This window comes from Dipodomys ordii, unplaced genomic scaffold (genome assembly GCF_000151885.1).
Source record: "Dipodomys ordii isolate 6190 unplaced genomic scaffold, Dord_2.0 Scaffold56, whole genome shotgun sequence".
In the NCBI taxonomy this organism is placed as follows: Eukaryota; Metazoa; Chordata; class Mammalia; order Rodentia; family Heteromyidae; genus Dipodomys; species Dipodomys ordii.
Window position 1 is genome coordinate 6,396,615 of NW_012267272.1, and position 23,588 is coordinate 6,420,202.

At 44.1% G+C, this 23,588-nt stretch overlaps 2 protein-coding genes across 10 annotated transcripts in view; both read left to right on the forward strand.

Annotated features, from left to right (window-relative positions):
• The window catches only part of LOC105989532 (chromosome unknown open reading frame, human C7orf55), a 4,623-nt gene extending 467 nt beyond the window's left edge, over positions 1-4,156 (forward strand). The window contains exon 2 of the mRNA XM_013021628.1: positions 3,863-4,156. Coding sequence (XP_012877082.1) covers positions 3,863-4,066 — 204 coding nt within the window. The 3' untranslated portion in view covers positions 4,067-4,156. The remainder of the gene's footprint in view (positions 1-3,862) is intronic.
• Positions 4,157-15,810: 11,654 nt separating this feature from the next.
• Positions 15,811-23,588, forward strand: part of LOC105989531 (putative RNA-binding protein Luc7-like 2) — a 61,546-nt gene continuing 53,768 nt past the window's right edge. For 2 of the 9 annotated variants that reach the window (XM_013021617.1, XM_013021618.1), the window contains exons 1-2: positions 16,203-16,290; positions 19,238-19,321. In XM_013021617.1, coding sequence (XP_012877071.1) covers positions 19,304-19,321 — 18 coding nt within the window. In that variant the 5' untranslated portion in view covers positions 16,203-16,290; positions 19,238-19,303. Of the gene's footprint in view, positions 16,291-19,237; positions 19,322-19,355; positions 19,497-22,432; positions 22,484-23,588 lie in introns of those variants that run through there. The other 7 variants (XM_013021620.1, XM_013021622.1, XM_013021619.1 and 4 more) reach the window with 6 other exon arrangements.

Genomic DNA, 23,588 nt, shown 5'->3' on the forward strand with positions numbered 1-23,588 from the left:
CGGCGCCCGAGAGCTGCGGGGGCGCTCGGAGGGCGCAGCCGCGGGAACGTGCGTGGCTGCTGTGCGGCCGCGTGGGGTGGCGTGAGACGGGGGTGCGTCGTGGAGTCCGTTGAACGGCGGAAACGGTGGAGGGTCTCGTGGCTTTGCCCTCTCCCCGGTGTGACGCGAGCGCAGCTTTTCCTGCTGCGCGGGTCCTGGGGGCTGCGCTCCGACGAGCTCCCCGTACGTCAGCCACAGCCCCGCGTCCGGCTTGTTGGCTAGTTGGAAGGACACCCCGGATGTTCCTGCCCTGGCGGTCTCTGAACCGCGATCGTCAGACCTCAGCCTCTGGAGGCGCTAGAATCACCGGCGGAAGCCCTCCGGTGCCAGGCTGAGAGGATCACGGACGAGGTGGGGTAGTTGGCGCTTTTGCATGTGTTGTGTCTCTTGCACCACTTGCAAAATAGTACTCTGTGGATCGGTGCCGCAATGGAATGGGGTCGTGCTAGCACTTGCTCTCTGACCAGACATGAGACTATTCTAGGGAAGTATTTTTGCGAAATCCAGGCTGGTAGCCTGAAACATCGATTCCTTTTTCAAATGGAGCTGCTGAGGCTCAGAGAGAGTTACCTGTACAAAACAAGGAGTTAAAAAAAAAAACCACTCAGAACCCTATAATTTAGGTTACTGGGCTCCCCAGTAAATCCTCACACTCGGTTGCTTCTTTTGGAGTGAAGGATCTGGCTTGGAAAAAGTACACTGGTGAGTCAGTTAGGGCTTCTGCCAAGGAACCTAAGTCTTTGAGCAGTTGGGAACAGGAAAAGCCATCATTTTAACTTTTAAATTTCTGAGTCACCTTCCTTTACAACTAAAATGCACTTAACTTTTAAAAGGTTATAATGTGGGGCTGGGAAGGTGGCTCCGTGGTAGAGTGCTTGCCTTGCATGCTTGAGACCCTGGGTTTGATTCCTCAGCACCACATAAGCAGAAAACGCTGGAAGTGGAGCTATGGCTCAAGTGCTAGCGCTAGCCTTGAGCTGAGGAGCTGAGGGGCATCACCCAGGCCCAGAGTTCAGGCCCCAGGACCAATTAAAAAAAAAAAAGTCATAATGTTAGGGACCGTATGTGCTGGGAACTTAGGCCAAATACCTACAATAAGATGTTCTTCAGTACTAAAGCTTGGAGTTCCCCTTAGCAACCATGCATATAATGGTGAAACACTTGAGTACTAAGGGTATGTAATAGTAGTTAAAGAGGGCCTTGGAAAAGAGGACCTTAGGGCCAGGCGCCAGTGGCTCACACCTGTAATTCTAGCTATGCAGGAGGCTGAGATCTGAGGATCATGGTTCAAAGCCAGCCCAGGCAGGAAAGTCCGGAGACTCTTATCTCCAATAAATCAATAGAAAACTGGAAGTGGTGCTATTGCTGAAGCGGTAGAATGCTCGCCTTGAGCTGGAGAGCACAGGGACAGAGCCCAAGCCCAGAGTTCAAGCCCCACAACCAACCAAAAAAAAAAAAAGAGGACCTTAAGTTGGAACCTGGAATTGGTAAGTAAATGGCCCTTAAGGAAATGACCATGCGTCTGCCCTTCACCTGTGATGACTTGTTCCATTTCAACATTTATAAAGCAGAAGGCTAAGTAGCTAGGGAACAGTGGCAGGGACATGTCACAGTTTTGTCTCTGGCCTCTCAATTTCACTGCCTTGGTTTAGCTGTTAAACTTATATAGTTATTATAAGAGATTTCAGAAGGAAAGGATGAATTTTTTGTTGATATCTTCTCAAGAGGATCTAACCAAATTGCAGTCACCATGTACAAGTGGTTGGGCTACAGTGTATACAACAGAATCATAGAGTACTATTCTGCCAGCAACATGGAGTCTGATGATGCTTATGAAAGGAAGCAGAGACACTGAGAAGAAATCCATCATACCATTACCTCATCTTGTAAGGCCTGAAGACGTTGTATAACCATAGGCAGTGGTTCTTAGGCAGATGTTCCAGATAGTTGTATTGTTTTCAGTGGATGACCTTGGAGCTCTATTAGGAGAAAAATAATCATTTAGGTCCAAAAGACTTCAATACAGGATACAAACTTATTTCAACTCTCATTGTTTTCAGTTTGCAACAGACTACATATTTGCTGTAATAGGCAGGAAGGCAGCTGGGTCAGGAGGAAATGTTCAATGCACTGTCATTGCACAGTATGCAGGGTATGCCTTTCTCTACTCTCCTCCTAAACTTGAGAACCATGCTGTTTATATATGTACTAAACTGTTCATTGAAGTCTTAGAAGCATATATAAAATGTATACATTTAACAGATGTGTAATAGTAGTTTCTGTCCAATTAAAAGTGCTTGAACCTTAAAGTATGAGGTTCAGGAAGTTGAAGTAGGTGGTAGGCAGGAATTTAAACTTTATTCTAAGTGTAATGGAACTCCATTCTAAGATTTCTTAAGGAGGTGGTATGGTTATTGCCTTTGAACAAAAGGCTTGGTCGTGGCTCTGAAATTCCTCTGGAAATCATGTTAAAAATTAGTGCTGAGGATGGAGGGCAGAAGTTGAGTGCTTGCTTAGCATGCATTATATTAGTTTATTTACTTACTCCTGGATTATATTCCCAGTTTAGGAAAAATGAAACTACTAATACCACTCTGTAATGTTTATAAATATATAGAGGGGTTTCTATTTTCTTTGGGCTCAGAGCTAACTAAAAAAAAAACAAAAACAAAAAAAAAACTATGCCTATTTTCTCTATGCTTTCCTTAGGAAGATGGAAATCAGCTAAGGAACTTCCCAGTTTTCTATAGGGAAAATGCAATTTTCTGTGCCTTTTTATCCTTATTCATCTTGTTAACCTTTTTCTCTGACTCATGATGCAGGCTCAGCACTCCTATACTATATTGAATTTTTCTCTCAACTTCTATGTATGTGGTGTTATATGAAAGAAATGGATTTTATACACTGTATAATCGATACAGGCCAACAAAAAAAAAGGGTATTATCTCCTGAATTTTTGATTGTTAAAAAGAATAATTTGAGCTGTGGTCTGTTGACTCACACTTATAATGCTAGGTACTCAGGATTGAAGTTCTGTTGCAAGAAGGAAAAAACTATGTGATTTCCAGAGTACCAGCAAAAAGCTGGGCTGGAGGTGTGCTTAAGTGATAGAGCACCAATTGAACAAGCAAGTTGAACAGACACCTGGTCTTGAGTTCAAACCCCTATGCAAAAAACCCCCCAGAAGACCAATTTGGTTAGAGTAGCTGACTGTCACTTTCACACATGTAATATCAAAATTCTAGGTTTTAAGCCAGGTGCTGGTGGCTCACGCCTGTAATCCTAGCTACTCAGGAGGCTGAGATCTGAGGATCACAGTTCAAAGCCAGCTGGGGCAGCAAAGTCCATGAGACTCTTATCTCCAATTAACCACCAGGAAACCGGAACTGGTGCTGCGGCTCAAAATGGTACAGTGCAGCCTTGAGCAAAAAGAGCTCAGGGATAGTGACTAGGCCCCAAGGATCAAGCTCCACAAACAAAAAAAGAGAGCAGCTTTAAATATATGCATATTACTTGTATATAATCTTTATTTTGTTATCTGAGACCAAAGCTATTATTTTATTTTTCAGACAAAAAAAGTTTTTGATATGTAACCAAGCTCACAGAAATACAAAACAGACCTTAATTTCTTTGAAGGAGAGAGAATATTATATTTCCTAGGTAGCAACAAAAAGGCTTCTGATTAAACTGGAGGTCAAGTTTCCTAATAATAAATGTACATGTCTGCATTTTCTCTGTGCAGATTGTTTTCTTGAGAAAGTTTGTTAACACTTTCTCTGTAACTGAGGTTTTAACAGACTACTTGATCTTTCTCGCACTGTAGGTGACCAGTGAGAAGTTGTGCCGAGCCCAACATGAGCTTCATTTCCAAGCTGCCACCTATCTCTGTCTCTTGCGCAGCATTCGGGAGCACGTGGCCCTTCATCAGGAATTTCATGGCAAGGGTGAGCGCTCCGTGGAGGAGTCTGCTGGTTTGGTGGGTCTACAGTTGCCCCATCAGCCTGGAGGGAAGGGCTGGGAGCCATGAACATGGAGAGTCCTCAGATGTTAACTTCCTTTGAGAATTTACTCATTTCTACCAATGTGTATTTATCATTAAATTGTTTTTTAAAAAGTTGAGAAGTTTTCTCTGTAATTTTGTTGACTGTTAGAGGTTTCATCTTTACTGCCAGTGAGTTCACTAACCTTACACTAGGATTGATATTCTTGGTGTTTTTTAAAAAACTTAGTTCAGTTCTTTTAAATTTTGAAATACAAGCTTATTAAGAATTTAAGTGAGGGGGCTGGGAAGGTGGCTCAGTGGTAGAGCACTTGCCTTGCATGCATGAGGCCCTGGGTTCAATTCCTCAGTACCACATAAGCAGAAAAAAAAGCCGGAAGTGGCACTGTGGCTCAAGTGGTAGAGTGCTAGCCTTGAGCTAAAGAGCTGAGGGACAGCGCCCCAGGCCCAGAGTTCAGGCCCCACGACCAGACCCCCCCCAAAAAAAAGAATTTAAGTCAGGCCAGGTACCAGTGGCTCAAGCCTGTAATCCTAGCTACTCAGGAGGCTGAGAGCTGAGGATCACGGTTCAGAGCCAGCTCGGGCAGGAAAGTCTGTGAGACTCTCCAATTAACCACCAGAAAACCAGAAGTGGTGCTGTGTGGCTCAAGTGGTAGAGTGCTTGCCTTGAGCTGAAATGCTCAGTGACAGCACCTAGGCCCAGAGTTGAAGCCCTACGACTGACCAAAAAAAAAAAAAAGGAATTGAAGTGGTATAAACAAAAATAAAAGCCCATGTTTCCCTTTCTCTTCTCATTTCCAGGTGATAACCATTATTAACAGTTCGATGTGCATTTTTTCACATATATTCTATGCATCTACAAACACAGCATTCTATAGACATGACTATATACACATATATACCATATAAAAAAAATGTACAACTGCCAGGCCCTGGTGGCTCACATCTGTAATCCTAACTACTCTGGAGGCTGAGATCTGAGGATTGTGGTTCAAAGCCAGCCCCGGGCAGGGAAGTCCGGGAGACTATCTCCAAACCACCAGAAAACCGGAAGTGGTGCTGTGGCTCAAATGGTAGAGTGCTCGCCTTGAGCTGAAGAGCTCAAGGGACAGCACTAGGCCCAGAGTTCAAGCCCTACAACTGACTAAAAAAAGCACAACTCAGGGAGGGAAGGGATGGTAGGGGGAAAACAAAGGAAGGGGTAACAATGCTCAAGAGGAAATGTACTCATTAACTTACTCATGTAACTGTAATTCCTCTGTACAGTATCTCTACAATAAAAAAATATTTAAAAAATGCACAACTGGGGCTGGGAAGGTGGCTCAGTGGTAGAGTGCTTGCCTTGCATGCCTGAGGCCCTGGGTTTGATTCCTCAGCACCACATAAGAAAAAAGCCAGAAGTGGCGCTGTGGTTCAAGTGGTAGAGCGCTAGCCTTGAGCTGAAGAGCTGAGGGACAGCGGCCAGGCCCAGAGTTCAGGCCCCACAACTGGACCAAAAAAAAAAACAAAAAAATGCACAACTGTGATGTATTAAGGATCTGGTAGGAAACAGCACACTCAGATAAAGTTAATAAGTGTTAAAAAGGTACATAAAGATGTAGGCTGAATTAAATAAGTTCAAGTTGGTTGAAGCACTTGGGGGCTAGCATCAAAGGGGAATTGTTACTTCTTAGGCCTGACAAGCCCTGGCCCTGGGAGCAAGTCCAAAATTCACTCATAGTCCACAGGGAGGAGTCCAAAGAGAGAGAGGTGTAATGAGCATATTAACGTCTGTTTCCTCATCTCCTGGTCCAATTACTATTTTTTTGCAACTATCTGCAAAAATAGTTCTACTACACACTTGGCTTAGTCAATTTTACTTTCTTGTCCTCACATTGTATCAACCATCACTTTATATTTCTGCTATAGTACTAATCACTTCATCTCCCTCTCTATCTTCACCCAAAAAGTATCTTCTTTTTTTGTGAACTGTCAGTTCTTTATCTGGGTTCCCAGTAGAAGAAACTGGATGTAATTTAAGACTAAAGACCATGACATTCATCTTGGTAGTCTCTAAAGTACTTTGCACCATGTATCATGTATTAAGGTTTTTTTTTTTTTTTGGTCCAGTCGTGGGGCCTGAACTCTGGGCCTGGGCGCTGTCCCTCAGCTCTTCGGCTCAAGGCTAGCGCTCTACCTCTTGAGTCACAGCGCCACTTCCAGCTTTTTTCTTTTGCCTAAGGGGGGCTGAGGAATCGAACCCAGGGCCTCAGGCATGCAAGGCAAGCACTCTACCACTGAGCCACCTTCCCAGCCCTTAAGATTTTTTTTAATGTATGGCTCAAGTTAGCTCTACTTACTGAACAACAGAATAATAATTGTAAAGCATTTCAAAACACTATATTTTCTAAGAAATTAACATTAAAATAATAGTACAAAGATGTTAAACATTTATTCAACTGAATTGATCAAACATTTCATATTGTTCCCTGCTTTATCTTTTGGGGTGTAGGTTTGGAACATTATTTTATTTATTTCTGTCGGTTGTGGTGCCTGAATTCTGGGCCTGGGCACTGTCCCTCAGCTCTTCAGCACAAGGATAGCACTCTACCACTTGAGCCACAGCACCACTTCTGGCTTTTTCTGCTTATGTGGTGCTGAGGAATCAAACCAAGGGCCTCATGCATGCAAGGGAAGCACTCTACCACTGAGCCACCTTCCCAGCCCTGTCACATTAAAGTTACTTTTCTTTGATTGAGATCAAAGCCAGGCTGGGCCCTGGTGGCTCACGCCTATAATCCTAGCTACTCAGGAGGCTGAGATCTGAGGATCACAGTTCAAAGCCAGCCCAAGCAGGAAAGTCTGTAAGACTCTTATTTCCAATAAACCACTCGAAAACTGGAAGTGGTGCTGTGGCTCAAGCGGTAGAGCACTCGCCTTGAACTGAAGAGCACAAAGACAGCGCCCAAGCCCAGAGTTCAAGCCCCACGACCGACCAAAATTCCCCCAAAACAAAGATTAAAGCCAGGTATTGTGCATATCTGTACTGCCAGCACTGGGGAGGTTGAAGTAGCAGGAGCACTGTTCCAGGCCAACCTGGGCTACATGGTAAAACTTCCAAGAAAAAAAAGTGAAGTTAGGAAAAGGATAGGCCAGGTTGGCATCTTTATTATATTGCTACTGTGTATATGGAATAAAGAGTGCAGATTTGAGGCAAAATTGCCTAAAGTAAGACTTTAATATGGGTTTTAAGTAACAATTTAGGTTTGTTTGTTTTTTTTGGTCGGTCGTGGGGCTTGAACTCTGGGCTTGGGTGCTGTCCCTCAGCTCTTCAGCTCAAGGCCAGCGCTCTACCACTTGAGCTACAGCGCCACTTCCGGTTTTCTGGTGGTTTATTGGAGATAGGAGTCTCACAGTCTCTTTTGCCCGGGCTGGCTTTGAACCGCGATCCTCAGATCTCAGCCTCCTGAGTAGCTAGGATTACAGGCGTGAGCCACCAGCGGCCCGGCTAACAATTTAGGTTTTAATCTTCCTTTAATAATTTACCAGCTGGTTTTCTAGTGGTTAACTGGAGATAAAGAGTCTCTCAGACTTTCCTGTCCAGGCTGGCTTTGAACCGTTATCCTCAGATCTCATCTTCCTGAGTTAGCTAGGATTACAGACAGGCATGAGCCACTGGTGCCTGGCTAGGCTATAGCCTCTTAATGAGGCTCAACTTCTGTTAGGATTATCCTCAGCTCCACCCAGACCTGAGCTCCTCCCTGCTCGAGTCCCCTCTCCCCCTCCACCCCCCCTTAGCTGGCCACTTCTCTTCCCCCCAGACCTACCTGCACACGTACCTTGCTACTACCCCAGAGCTACTCACCTGGATGTGGGCAGATACCATACTGTCCCCTCTTCAGGGGGAGATATGGCTCCTCTAATAAACCTTATAATAATCTTTCTCTTGTGCCTGCCTGCCTCTGCATGGTCCACTGGGATGGTTGTGATGGATCCTAACAATCTCCTCAATTCAAGTACTGGGATTATGGAGGTATACACAAACCTTAATATATCCCTTCAATTAATTTTCCACTACGCACATAGCAAGCCTCTCCCTTTACTAATATGCCTTCAGAATCATATCCTTGGAAAAACTTGATCTCTACTCTGTCCTTACTTGACAGGATAGCCAAATCAATTCTTGGAACCTACTGTAGCTGGCTCATGCCTGTAATCCTAGCAACTCAAGGCTGAGATCTGAGATTGAGGTTCCAAGCCAGCCCAGGCAGGAAAGTCTGAGACTCTTACTTCTGATAAATTACCAGAGTTCAGGCCCACAACGGACAAAAAACAAAATAATCTTGGCTAATGGAATCCTGGGAGGTGTTGCCAGCAGAAGGCTAAAGGTCCCCTGGTACCACTCAGTTCCATGGTCCTGTCTCTGTCATAGTGTAGGAGCAGGCAGTGGGTTGCAACAATCAACCAAAAACTTCGGAAATGGCTTAAGTGGCAGAGCACTAGCTTTGAGCAAAAGTTCGGAAACAGTGCCTACACCCTGAGTTCAAGCCCCAGAAAAAAAGAAAAAAGAATCCTTTTTTTTTGAGGGAGAGGGGGGAGAGAAAGACATAGTCTTTTTTTTTGGGGGGGGGTCCGGTTGTGGGGCCTGAACTCTGGGCTTGGGCGCTGTCCCTCAGCTCTTCAGCTCAAGGCTAGCACTCTACCGCTTGAGCCACAGCGCCACTTCTGGCTTTTTTCTTTTTGCTTATGTGGTTCTGAGGAATCGAACCCAGGGCCTCATGCATGCAAGGCAAGCGCTCTACCACCGAGCCAACTTCCCAGCCCCAGAAAGACATAGTCTTAATACCTTAACCCAAGCTAGCCTTGTGATCTTTTCCTGCCTCAGCCTCCCTAATTCTAAGATTCCATGTGCAACTACTCCCAGTGTGGAGCCATGATCTTTATTGCAACATTTTACTATTATGCCTAAGGGAATTCTCTGCCCTCCCACCTTATTTTACTAATTCTTATTCATTCTTCAACATTTCAAGGTAAATTTCAATTTTTGTCCTTGAAGATTAAATCTCATGTAGCCCAAGCTGACCGGAACGTCTAGGCTCAAACAATCCTTCTGTGTCAGCCTCCTATGTAGCATTCACCACTGTTATCAGGCTCAACAAGCATTATTGAATGCTTATGTGTTGGCACAAGCTTAGTTACTCTTTTGGTTTTTTGTTGTGGATTTTTGTTGTTGTTGTTGGTGGTGGTTTTGGACTTGGACACTGACCCTGAGCTCCTCAGCTCAAGACCAGCAATCTACTATGAACCACAGTGTCACTTCCCGTTTTCTGGTGGTTAATTGGAGATAAGAGTCTCACGGCCCTCTGTACAGTATTTTTTCTTTCTTTTTTTTTTTGGGTCCGGTTGTGGGGCCTGAACTCTGGGCCTGGGCACTGTCCCTCAGCTCTTCAGCTCAAGCCTAGCACTCTGCCATTTGAGCCACAGCGCCACTTCCAGCTTTTTTCTTATGTGGTGCTGAGGAATCGAACCCAGGGCCTCAGGCATGCAAGGCAAGCGCTCTACCACTGAGCCACCTTCCCAGCCCTCTGTACAATATATATATATTTTTTTGTCGGTCGTGGGGCTTGAACTCTGGGCCTGGGCGCTCTCCCTCAGCTCTTCAGCTCAAGGCGAGCGCTCTACCACTTGAGCTACAGCGCCACTTCCTGTGCAGTATTTTCATAATTTAAAAAAAAAAAAAAGAGTCTCATGGTCTTTCCTACCTGAGCTGGCTTTGAACCATGATCCTCAGATCTCAGCCTCCTGAGTAGCTAGGATTACAGGCATGTGGATTTTGTTTTGAGACAATCTGAAGACAATCTTAAGCTCATGATTCCTGCCTTAATAAGTGCTACCCTCCTTGCATTACAGGAGTTTGAATTCAGAGCTTTTGCTCGCTCAGCTAGCTTATTTAGTGAGCACGTGAGCCATGCTCTTCTTGTTATTCTTAAAAAGTTAAAAACATTCTTTAAGCAGCACAGTTTGTATATCCTTATTTGTTTTAATTCCCCTCTAATTCATAGAAAATTCTTTTTTTTTCCTTCCCAGTCGTTGGGATTGAACTCTGGACCTGGGCACTGTCCCTTAGCTCTTCAGTTCAAGGCTAGGGCTCTACCACTTGAGCCACAGCACCACTTCCGGCTTTTTTTTTTTCCTGAGTGGTTTATTGGAGATAAAAGTGTCTCGGCCTTTCCTGCCTGGGCTGGCTTTAAACTGAGATCCTTAGATCTCAGCCTCCTGAGTAGCTAGGATTACAGGAGTGAGCCACTGGCTCCTGGTTTCATAGAAAATTCATCTTAGGTTCTGCTTTTGCTATTTATTCTCTCTACAAGTTTCAGATATCAATGTATTTATTTTCACTAGAACTGAAGATGTTTTTATTTTGAGATAGAAATATGAACATGTGATAAGGACTAGATGCCTTCCAAGGGCCACTTGTGGCTCAAGCCTATAGTCCTAGTTACTCAAAAGGCTGAGACCTGAGGATCCTGGTCCAGCCTAGGCAAAAAAATATGTGAGACAGTTCTCCAATTAACCACCAAACAGCTGGAAGTGGAGCTGTGGCTCAAGTGACAGAACAAAGTACCTTTGAGCAAAAAAAGTTCAGGGACAACACCCAGGCTCTGAGTTCAAGCCACAAACTGACAAAAAAATTACCTGCCAAATCTTTTTTTTTTTTTTTTGTCGGTCGTGGGGCTCGAACTCTGGGCCTGGGCGCTGTCCCTCAGCTCTTCAGCTCAAGGCCAGCGCTCTACCACTTGAGCTACAGCGCCACTTCCGGTTTTCTGGTGGTTTATTGGAGATAGGAGTCTCAGGGTCTCTCCTGCCCGGGCTGGCTTTGAACCACGATCCTCAGATCTCAGCCTCCTGAGTAGCTAGGATTACAGGCGTGAGCCACCAGCGCCCGGCTACCTGCCAAATCTTTAGCCTACAGTTTTATATTCTGGTGGTCAAGAAATTGATGCTTTAAAACTAGTGCAATTGTCCTTAATTATTAATTACTTAGTAGAGGAAGATAAAAACCACTTAGAATAGATAGATATTTTATATTTAGTTTATACTATCCTGTACATATTTTTTTCAAGTAGATGTTTAGTGCACAAAGTGTCCAGATAAACCAAAAATGATCTCACATAATAAAACCAGGAGAAATAATGGACAACAGATATAAACTTCACACATTAGAGCTGGCAAACTCAAGATTATTCTTATTTTTTTTGGGGGGGGGGTTCGGTTGTGGGGCTTGAACTCTGGGCCTGGGCGCTGTCCCTCAGCTCTTCAGCTCAAGGCTAGCGCTCTACCACTTGAACCACAGCGCCACTTCCGGCTTTTTTTTTCTACTTATGTGGTGCTGAGGAACAGAACCCAGGGCCTCATGCATGCAAGGCAAGTGCTCTACCACTGAGCCACCTTCCCTGCCCTATTCTTATTATTTTTATTGGTCATGGGGCCTGAACTCTGGGCCTGTGTGCTGTCCCTCAACTCTTCAGCTCAAGGCTAGTGCTCTATCACTTGAGCCACAGTGCCACCTGCCCTTTTCTGCTTATGTGGTACTGAGGAATCAAACCAGGGCCTCATGCATGCAAGGCAAGCGCTCTACCACTGAGCCACCTTCCCAGCCCCACAAACAAGATTATTAAACAAGATGGCTGGGAAGGCCAATCTTAGTAACTTCAGCTGGTGATCAAACTAAAAAGTAATATATTAGAAAAAGAATGTGATAGGAAATCTAGAACTAAGAATTCTGCTGATAGATTTAACAATAGATTAGATACAACTGGAAGGAGACTGATGAACAACAAATATGTTAGAAAAACAAAACAAGGGGCTGGGAAGGTGGCTCAGTGGTAGAGTGCTTGCCCTGCATGCATGAGGCCCTGGGTTCTATTCCTCAGCCAGAAGTGGTGCTATGGCTTGAGTGGAAGAGCACTAGCCTGGAGGTGAAGAGCTGAGGGACAGTGCCCAGGCCGAGTTCAGGCCCTAATACTGAAAAAAAAAAAGAAAAAGAAAAACAAAAACAAAACAAATATCCCACGAAGGCAAATTTGCAAGATAAGGTAGAAAGTGGAAAAGTGAAAGTAAAGTGATATACAAAATATAGACTTTAAAAAAAAATCCTGAAGTTGAGGACAGTATCTGAAGTCAATCAGTGAGCTGCAGCAAAATAAAAATAAATCTATAACCAAATATATTAAAAATTGGAGAAACCAAAAGCTGCAAAGCCAGTAGCCAACTGGTTAGCCAACCACCTTCAAGGACAGACAAACTGAGAACTTTTTGGGGATAGTGGAAAGTAAAAGGTAAGCTATGTGCCTAATAAAAATTACTAGCTGGGCGTTGGTGGCTCATAACTGTAATCCTGGCTACTTAGGAGGCTAAGATCTGATGATCTTGGTTCAAAGCCAGCCCTGGCAGAAAAGTCCCTATGAGGCTCTTACCTCCAGTTATCCACTCAAAAACTCAAAGTGGAACTGTGGCTCAAGTGTAGAGCGCTAGGCTTTTACTTTTTTTTTTTTTTTTGCCAGTCATGGGGCCTGAACTCTGGGCCTAGGTGCTGTCCCTCAGCTCTTCAGCTCAAGGCTAGCACTCTACCACTTGAGCCACAGCATCATATCCGGCTTTTTCTGCATATGTGGTACTGAGGAATCGAACCCAGGGCCTCATGCATGTAAGGCAAGCACTCTACCACTGAGCACCTCCCCAGCCCAAAGAGCGCTAGCCTTGAGCATAAAGAAGCTCAGGGACAGCACCCAGGCCCTGAGTTCAAACCTTACAACCAACAAAAATCAGCAAAACAAAACAAAACAAAGCAAAAACTACCAGCTTAGTACTGGTAGTTTGTGCCTGTAATCCTAACTACTTAGGAGGCTAAGATCTGAGGATCAGAGTTTGAAAACAGCCCAGGGCAGGAAAGTATGTGACTTTTTTTTTTTTGGTCGGCCGTGGGGCTTGAACTCTGGGCCTGGGCGCTGTCCCTCAGCTCTTCAGCTCAAGGTGAGCGCTCTACCACTTGAGCTACAGGGCCACTTCCGGTTTTCTGGTGGTTTATTGGAGATAAGAGTCTCACGGACTCTCCTGCCCGGGCTGGCTTTGAACCGTGATCCTCAGATCTCAGCCTCCTGAGTAGCTAGGATTACAGGTGTGAGCGCCCGGCATGTGACTCTTATTTTAAAATACATTAACCAAAAAACCAGAAGTGAAGCTGTGACTCAAGTGGTAGAGTGCTGTGAGCAAAACGCAGCTCAGGGACAGCTCCCAGGTCCTGGGTTCAAGCCCCAAGAGGAACAAACAAAACGAGGAAAAAACCCACTTCCAGCAGGGTGCAGGTGGCTCACATCTGTAATGACTTGGGAAGCTGAGATCTGAAGATGGAAGTTTGAAGCCAGCCCAGGCAGGACAATCCCAGAGACTCTTATCTCCAATTAACAACCCCCCCCCCAGAAAAAAATATATATGTTGGGAAGTGGAGGGGTGGCTCACATTGGTAGAGTACTATCCTTGAGCAAAGGTGCTCAAGAACAGTGCTTATGCCCTGAGTTCAAGCCCCATGATGGACAAAAAAAAAAGTATTGGCTATGGATGTAGTTCAGTGGTAAGAGTGCTTGTTAAGCATGCAGGAGACACTGGGTGTATTACCAGCACTACCAACACAAGAAAAAGACAGCAAACTATTTAAATAACCCAGCTATTTTTAGGAGATACATCTGAAATATAAGCCAGAAAGGTAAATATAAAAATTAACTAGAAATGTAGAATGATAAGATCTCTTCACTAAAACGATCAGTGTTTTGTGTACCTCTAATACTGTTTCTAGAATACCATATATATTAGTTCTACATTTTGGGAGGACATAATTTATATATTTTCTATTGTCAAGTTTCAAATGATGTTCCTAGTATTAGGAATTGTTTATAATTTTGAGGGTTTTTTTTGTCAGTCTTAGGACTTGAACTCAGGGCCTGGGCACTGTCCCTGAGCTTCATTTGCTCAAGGATAGCACTCTACCAGTTGAGCCACAGTGTCACTTCTGGCTTTTTCTGTTTATGTGGTACTGAGAAATTGAACCCAGGGCTTCATGCATGCTATGCAAGCACTCTACTACTAGGATCACATTCTCAGCCTAATCTTGAGTTCTTAAAGACACCAAAGAATTTTTTTAATCTTTCATGGCTAAATTTTTATTTATCCAGTATGCATTAAAAAAATATCTTGGGGGTCTGGGAAGGTGGCTCTGGTTGAGTGCTTGCTTCACATGCATGAGGCCCTTGGGCTTGATTCCTCAGCACCACATAAACAGAAAAGCTGGAAGTAGTGCTGTGACTCCAGTAGTAGAGCCCTAGCCTTGAGCTGAAGAGCTGAGGGACAGGGCCCACGACCAGAATTCAAGCTCTGCGACGAAAACAAAATTTCTTGGAACTATGATTGTTTTTCGTTAACTTTGTGTATGTGTGCCAGTACTAGGGCTTGAACTCAGAGCCTGGGTGCTGTCATTTAGCTTTTTTTTTTTGCCCAAGGCTAGTGCTCTACCACTTGAGCCATAGTTCCACTTCTGGCTTTTTGGTGGTTAACTGGAAGTATAAGAGTCTCATGGACTTCCTGCTAGGGCTAGCTTCTAATTGTGATCCTCGGAGCTCAATCTCTTGAGTAGCTAGGATGATAGGCATGAGCCACTGGTACCCAGATTCATGTTATCTTTTTATTCCTTTGTGTTAGCTAGGAATTATAAGTCCTAATGCACATACAATTATTAGACAAAGAATCCTACTATAGAAAGTGCTACTATAGAAAATGCTTTCTTTTTGGGTGTTGGGACTGAACCTTGAACTCAAGGCCTCATACTTTTGCTTGGAGTTTTCACTGGAGGCCGTTGCTCTACCAAGCCACAGCTCTCGACTTCTTGCTTTTTGGTGGGTAACTGGAAATGGTCTCTAGAACTTTTCTGCCCCGCTGACTTCGAACCCTGATCCTATCTCAGCTTCCTGAGTAGACAGATTTACAGACGACAGCCACTAGCACCCGGCTGGGCTACATCTTAGGGTAACTCGTATTTACCACAGTTCTGTAAAACACCAGGCCAGGTCTCTGGCCTAGGTATTTTGCCCTCACAAACCTGCCTGTAAGGGCTGCAGGTTTATCTCTGGTGGCCGTAGGAGTCAATCAACCGAAGGTCCCCAGGTTTGGAGCACTGAGCGATGGCCACCCTGCGGCCAGTGTCCAGGAGTTCCGAGAACGCTGGTGACTTTTCACAGGCGCCAAGATGGACTCATACCTTCACCCCGTTCCAACAGGCAACAATGGATCGGACCGGATTGGGGCCCTGCCCCGGTCAGCCAAGCCCGGGTGTAACTTGGGGACCAGACGCCCCGCCCCGGGCGCCGCCGCCGCCGCAGGAGGCCCCGAAACCAGTCGGTTCGTCAGCGAGGAGGAATACACCCCAGCGGGCTACCAACACTGCGAGCCGCCCGCACCGTCGGGCACCGACTCGGGCTAACCTCGGGCATTTTGATAATTAGGATGTCCCCCCTCCCCTGTCCCCCCCCCCTGCGTAACGCGCCGCGCGGCTCAAGGCTCGGGGCAGCTCTGACAGCAGCGTTTAGCGCCTAGGGGCAGATCTCGCTCCGGTGACGGTTGAAGAACGTATTCTCGCGAGATCTGGGGGCAGGGGCGGACGCCGCACGCGTGCACGAGCTCGAGAGCCGTTAGGGTGGAACCCTCCCTGGCGGGGCGGGCGGAGCGGAGACAGTTGGACGCCTGTTGGTGGAGGCCCCGCGGGAAACGACGCAGCGCAAAGAGCGTGCGCGCTCCCGCCGCGGCGACCGTGGTGGCGAGCGGCGTCAGAGTTTGGAGGGGGGGCTGACGGCTTCTGGAGGGTGGCGGTGTTGGACGCAAGAGCTTGCTTATCCCGTGTCGCTCCTGTCCCGGGAACCGGACGGAGAGCGAGGGCGCGAGGGTGGCTTTCGGGGGCTGCCATTTTCCACGTACACGGTCTTCGTGAGGAGCGCAGCCCGGACTCTCCCGCGACCCCTTCGGCTCCCCTTCAGCACGCCTTGAGGCGGCGGCGGCCACCGAGACCGCATCGCACCTCCCCCAGCCCTACTCCCCCTTCCCCTCCCCGCCCGGCAGGGCCCGGTTTGCGCCCCACCCCCGCCCGTCCTCCCGCTACGCCGCCGCCATGTCGGCGCAGGCCCAGATGCGCGCTATGCTGGACCAGTTGATGGGCACCTCCCGGGACGGTAAGTCTCTGCCAGAGCCCCGGGGGTGGGGGAGGGGATGGATGGGGCCGGTGGCGGCGGCGGCGTCGACGACGACGACGACGACGGAACGGGTCTGAGGGCCCAACGGGGCGCGCGCCTGTGGCGAGTAAGGGGCTCGTAGATTGGTAACACGAGGTCCGGGGCTCCTGTCTCGTCCAATCAGGGCTTGGCAGGCGGGTTTGAGGGCGGCGACTACTCGGATTGGCGGGAACTGCTGCCAATGGGGCGAGGCGGGGCCTGGGGGCTGAAAGGAGAGTTTGTGCTTTTAATGTTGACTTGGCCTGGATGGCTAGGCCCACGTCTCTCTCGCGTAGTCTGGCGGCCCGTTTTGTCGCTGATTAGGTACGTGCAGATTGCAAACTCTGCACCCGGATTTAGTTCCTTAACGCGAATCTTTGGAATCCTCCCTCGCGACAGTCCCCCAGAGAATCCGGAAGGGACCCCTCCCCCTCTCCAACCTTCCTGGGTGTGGAGGAAAGCTTTGCTTCTAACCGTATCCTAGAGATGCTCAGTCGTATCTCACACCGTCTACCATTTTGGTGGAAAATCTGACCCAAACCATGGTTTCTTGAAGTGGGTGTGTTTGGCCCCATTTTGTGGAAATAAAAATGTTAGGGCCTGTTTTTCCGAGAGACCTCCATTTTGTTAGACAGTTTAATAGAGGCTTTGTTCAGCAAATAATGACAAGTCGTACTTGTTCCCCAGACAGAACCATTTTGGAAATTTGATGTCTAGCAAACTAGAATTGAGGCAAACGAGGCTTTTTAGGTACTTAGGTTAGAATCTGTATGGAAAGCTACTACATGCTGAATTATGTTGTGAAGAGAATTTCTAAATGGCATAATAGATGTGTTATTTTGGGGCGTTAATTTCAAATCAAATCAATACTAACATGGAGGGAAAGGTCTAGTTAAGTACTTAAAAACAAAGCACAATCTTTGATCTGTGTTGCTTATTCAGACAATTTCTTAGCCATTTAAATACTTTTTTTTCTCAACAACTTCTTTGAATTTTTTTTTTTGGCTTAGGAGATGACAGTCTTAAATTTAGATGATAAGAGTTGGTCTTTATTTGAGTACTTTACAATAAAGTATGTGAATAGAAACCCCATTTCAGCCAATTCTTTTTAGAAATGCATACTTACAATGACATTTCAGTGTTAATGGTTCATGTTCAACAAAAACCCTGCTTGGGAACTTTTCATTGTAGATGGCAAACCTGTTTGTTGTTGTGTGTGGAGGAGGGAAAGACTTGGAAGAAAAGAAGTTCTATTTTTATAGTAAACCCTTGAAAGTTAACATTGATTAAAAATGTCAATGGAAGGCTGGGGATGTAGTACAGTGGTAGAGCTCTTGCCTAACACAGTCAAGCCCCAGGGTTCCGTCTCCAGTACCACACACACACACACACACACACACACAGAAACACATACACACACAAATGGCCAATGGAAAATCTTTTACCATTTTTACATTTAGATAAGGATGGTTACTTCATACCTGCAGCTTGTCTTAATATTGTTCCCTTCTATCATGGGAGGAGAGGGTATTGGGAAAGGGCTTTATCCAGGATCTTAACAGAACAATGTTGTAATGAAATTATAGAAGCCACTTAAGGCTTATTTTATGTGATTCTTTTAATCCTTGATGATGCCATTTTTAATTTCTTCTGTATACATTGTTTGTTCTTAACTGTTTTGGGTGGGTTGTTGGATTAAGGTCACTGTCACCTGGTAAATTTCTGAACTAGGCAACTTTAGCATTGCAAAGCTGAATGCATATCTACATATATATATGTGTGTGTGTATATATATGTGTATATATATGTCTCAGTCCAGTAGAAAGCTGAATTAGAATTTGTATTTTTTTGTCTCTGTTACTGGATTGTTATTTTTTAATTTTGGCCTTCAAACCTCAAGGATTTATGAATGAACTTTTATGAGTTTAGACTAGTGTTCAGTTGAAATGATTAGTTTTTGACTGCTGTATTGATAAGAAACGTCACTTTCAAGGAAAATAATGGAATTTTTTTAGATATTCAAGTTCTTTTATGTACATGAGAAAAGAATCAGAACATTCCTTCTTACTGGAGACTTAATGAACTTACATATTTTATTTCATAATTCAGAGCCTTTAAATAATTAGGATATTCTTTTTTAGCATACAGCCAATTTCAAGTTATCCAGAGATAGGTGAATATGGATACATCATTGAAAACCCTATGTAATTTGAAACCATATAATGGGAAGCCTTGTATTGGACACAAGAGCAGCTTTTGGGGAAAGATGTTAGGGTGTCTTTGGCACTAAGAGTTGGAAATGAGGGACTCGAGGTGGGAAAGAGATGGAAAAGGTAGGTGGGGGGGTATTAAAAGAAGCTCTAGTTTTTGTTTTAATTCCAAAGACTAAAGCAACCATTCTCTCTTTGGGTAGTAAGGCTCAAGGTGGTAATGGTTCTCTCAACTTTCAGTGTTCTATTTGTGAAAGAGTCTGAGGTGGTACAGGAATCCTGGAGCACTGGGAAATTGTTACTCCCTCTTCAATAATATTCCTTCTCTTTCCCTTCCCAACAGATTTTATTTAAGTCCCTTTTAAATTAATCCTTGGAGATTTAAGTGTTATTTAAATGTGCCTTATATTGAATTACTTACGTCAGCTAATCATGTAGATACCTAAACCTCATTGGAGTCCTCAAAAATAGGAATTATGGTGGCAGGGAAATGGAGAGGTAATTTTTAAATCACTGGGCACTACCAGAAAGATCAGTCCTGGGTGAGTGGTAGAAGTGGGGGGCTATGGACAATCAGAGGGCAACATCATGGTGCTGGGAGGTTGGGAAGGGGGGGATGACCAGGAGGTGGGAGAAGAATGCATAAGGGAGGTGGGAGGGCCAAAGACAAACTTTGCCTTCTTTGCAATTTTGCCTAGGGCCCTGGTGGTGGCAACCGCCTGTGTGCCACTGAAAATCGTGCCGATGCCTGGCATACTGCATAAATGGAAGCAGGGTACCGCGTGAGTTGAAACATTGGTCACACTATATAAAGTTTGTATATGTGAATCAGTGTAACTCATACCCATGTAACTGGGGGTCTGACTGTATTTGGATTTTTCTGATAAGGCATCATGGGCTAAGGAAAAGAGCACTGGGCTGAGACTCAGGAGACCTGGTCTCTAATTATAATCTTGGGTAAGTCACATAACCTTCTTTGCCTCAAGTTTAATCTGTAATTTGTTATATGGGAAGCTAAATAATTCCCTATGTTATTCTAAAAAAATGTTGGAAAGCAAATATAAAGATTTTCAGGTGGGAGGAATCATAAGTAGATACTAATTATTAGTTTCTTATTTTCTCTTAGGTTTAAGATTCATTACATTTTGTAAGTACCTTTCTGTTTTAGTTATTAGCATTAATAGAAAAGAGATAATTTGTCTTCCCTGAACATACTCCATTTGGTAGTGGGAAAGAACTAAGCCCCACAGAAAAATATGAAATGTTTTGAGAATTATTTATGTGATAGTTGAAGGAAACCAGTGCCCTCATATAGATTGTGATCATTTTGACTAGGCTGAATTAATTACTAAACTATCTTTAAGCAAGCACAATTGAATTACTATAATAAATCTCTGGTCCTGATTCCAGAAATGCCTGGAAAGTGCAAGTTAGAGGAATTAAATCTGAGGAGTGTGTGTGTGTGTGTGTGTGTGTTGCCTGGGCAACACGCATGCTAGACAATGTACCAGTGAACTATTCCTCTAGCCTTAGGATGTGGAATTAGAAAATAAGTAATAAAAGTGTTTTTAGGGCTTCATATTTCTTAATTGCTTTAAATGGAACCAAGAAATGACAGTGTGCCCTTAAAAATCAACCTATAGATTAAGAATATAGCATTAAAGTTGTTAGATAATTTTGGCTATTTTTTAATAGAGATCTTTTAAAGCTTTATATGATACTCCCTCAGTCAGTAGAGAATATTAATCGTAGTAGCCCATACTATGTCAGCTAAGCTATATTGTACATGGTAGTTTTATGAAAATTGAAAGAATGCTCATCTTAATAAGTACCTAGGAAAATGCAGCTTAGCAAGGAATTTACCTGCTTTTGAAGTAAGTTTAGCGATACCTTACTTTATGGTTTGTAGGCCAATATAACATTTCTGCCTTTGTGAAAAAAAGATTGAAAAAAGGATTGATTGACAATTGAAGTAGTGTTTTCTTCAGTGTATTTTCCTCTTGATTAAACCATCTTGATTGTATTCTGTGTTCCTTGACTCATCACCAGTTTTGAATACATTTTCTTAATTTTCTGTCATTAACATAATAAAACCATATTTATTTCTTGGTCAGTTGTAAGCCATTTTTTTATTCCAATTGTATCATTCATTTTAAGTGAAGGAGGCGTAACCTTTAATATTCAGGCACTCATTTTTAGTATAAAGGGTATATATTAGTCTAGAGCTTATAAATTCCTGAACATAAGAAACTTTAGCAAACTTAAGGCTAAACAGTTTCTCTGAGTTTCAGTACTATTTAATTTTGTCATTGTTTTAGTCATGTCTGAAACATTGAGAGCTCTTTATTAGTAGTAGTAAATCAATTTTTTCCCATTTTGCATTTTGAACTCTTATCTGCACAGCAGGCCAGAAGACAATATTTTATAGAATTCTGTGTTATCCTTGGATTCTCTACAGTTGTCTAGCAATCCTGAAATAAGCTGTGATTCTTTTTTTTTTTTTTTGGGTCCGGTTGTGGGGCCTGAACTCTGGGCCTGGGTGCTGTCCCTCAGCTCTTCAGCTCAAGGCTAGCGCTCTACCACTTGAGCCACAGTGCCACTTCTTTTTTTCTTTTTGCTTATGTGGTGCTGAGGAATCGAACCCAGGGCCTCAGGCATGCAAGGCAAGCGCTCTACCACTGAGCCACCTTCCCAGCCCTTTAGCTGTGATTCTAAGGCCTAATTTCAGGTTAAAAAATATATTGAATGGAAATTAAATTTATTTTGTGTATCTGTTTAAGCTCTGTAAGTGGCAAATAAATGCTTTGATTTAGTTGAGGTAGCATGTAAGGACATAGCGGTGGCTCATAACCATTATTTTAGCTACTCAGGAGACTAAGATCTGAAGATTGAGGTTTGAAGCCAGCTTGGAGTGATTTTCATGTTCAAGATGCAGAATTCAAAGGCAAGTATATGTCTTGGGGTATGTTTAGGATTAGTGAGTCAGGATTCTGTAGCAGATGTTTCTTACAAGCATTATAGTTTGAAATTACTAAAGGTTCAGATAAGCAGTGAATTTGAAAAAGGCAGATAGGTTAAGCCTGCAGTGGGGAAGATTAGATAAATGAAACAGTCCTGCTTGAGAATGAGCTTCCAGTGGGGTGCCTGTAGTTTATGCCTGTAGTCTGAGCTACTTGGAGGCTGAGATTTGAGGATTGCAGTTTGAAGCCAGCCCTGCTTGACAAGAAAGTCCATGAGACACTTATCTTCAGTTACTACAAAAAAAGAAAAGCTGGAAGTGGAGCTGTGGCTCAAGTGGTAGAACACTAAGTCTTCAGCAAAAATGCTCATGGACAGTGCCCAGGCCCTGAGTTCAAGCTCCAGGGCTGGCAGGAAAAAAAGAGAATGAGATTCCAAGCTAGTTGTGGAGGCTAATGCCTGTAGTTCCAGCTACTTAGTCAGGAAATGAGATCTGGTAGAACTGTGATTGGAGACCAGCTTGGGCAAAAAGTTGAGACTCTTTTCTTAATAAACTGGTGATTGTCATCTTCACCTACTTTGGAGGCTAAATGGGAAGCTTAAGTGGTCTAGTGGCTGCAGTTTTAAGGCCCTGAGTTCAAATCCCAGTAGTGCACTTTCAGGATAGAGTTCTAGGTCAGCCTGGACTGCAGGAAGTGAAAGTTTTTAAATTTGTGACAGGAATCTTACGGCTTCAGCACCTGTCAAAAAATTCTGTTTCTCGTTTGGTATTTATCTATTTTGAGGTGAGATCTGCTATGTTGCCTAAGCTAGTCTTGAATTCCTGGCTCAAGTGATCCTTCCAGGTTAGCTTTCTCAGTAATCAAGACTGTAGGCAATGTGTCACTTTGCTGGCTCTTGTTCCTTTTTTATTTTAGATTCTTGTGTCCTACCAGCTGCTATGGTAGAAATTGGAAGATAAGGCCAAAATAGATGCATCAATTTTTGTAAGATCATTGAAGATGTAGAGAAAAGTAGTTTGTAAAAACTCTGGAATTCTCTATAGTATCGTCTCTATTTTAACTGAATAACTTAGGACTTTAAGTAAAGTCAAAGGAAGCCAAGTGCCAGTGGCTCACAACTGTAATCCTAACTACTCAGGAGACAGTGATCTCAGGATTACAGTTCAAATCCAACCTAGGTAGGAAAGTCCATGAGACTTTTTTTGTTTTTTGGGTCAGTCGTGGGCACTGTCCCTCAGCTCTTCAGCTCAAGGCTAGTGCTCTACCACTTGAGCTGAAGAGCTGAGGGACAGTGCCCAAGCCCAGAGTTCAAGCCGACCGACCCCCCCCCCCAAAAAAAAAGTCTCATGCCCATTCCTATATATACTGCCCATGATTGGTTTACCTACAGAGTTGAATAGTTGCAATAGGGTAATACGGATGGCGAGTAAGTCTAAAATACTATATGGAAAAATTTTTTTAAAGTTCACTTGTATTTTATTTTATTTTTTAAAATGTTATTAAGATCTTGTACAGAAGGGTTACAGTTACATGAGTAACTATATGGAAACTTTTTTGGGGGGGAGTCTTGGGGTTTGAACTCAGGGCCTGCCTGGGTGCTTTTCCTGAGCTTTTTGGCTTAGGGCTAAAACGCTCTAGCACCTGAGTCACAGCCCCAGTTACTATCTGGACTGTTCAATTACTGGTCTAGGTCCTTGTAATAAGTAAGCTCAGCGTTATCTGAGGGTTTTTTTTGTTGTTGTTGTTGTTGTTTTTTTAAAGTGTCAGTCCTAGGCAGGAACTTAAGGCCTGCCTGTAGGCTGTCTCTGAGCTGTCCACGCTCACGACTGACTCAAAAAACAATAACAACAACAACAACAATAATCTTAGATCCACCTTCTGTTTGAAGGATCTGTTTGGAAACAAAGACCAGCAATGTGTTTTAAAAAGCCCTCAAAACTCCATTACTTAAAAAAAAAGGGGGGGGAAAGCCGGGAGCTGGTGGCTCACGCCTGTAATTCTAGCTACTCAGGAGGCTGAGATCTGAGGATCGCGGTTCAAAGCCAGCCCGGGCAGGAGAGACCGTGAGACTCCTATCTCCAATAAACCA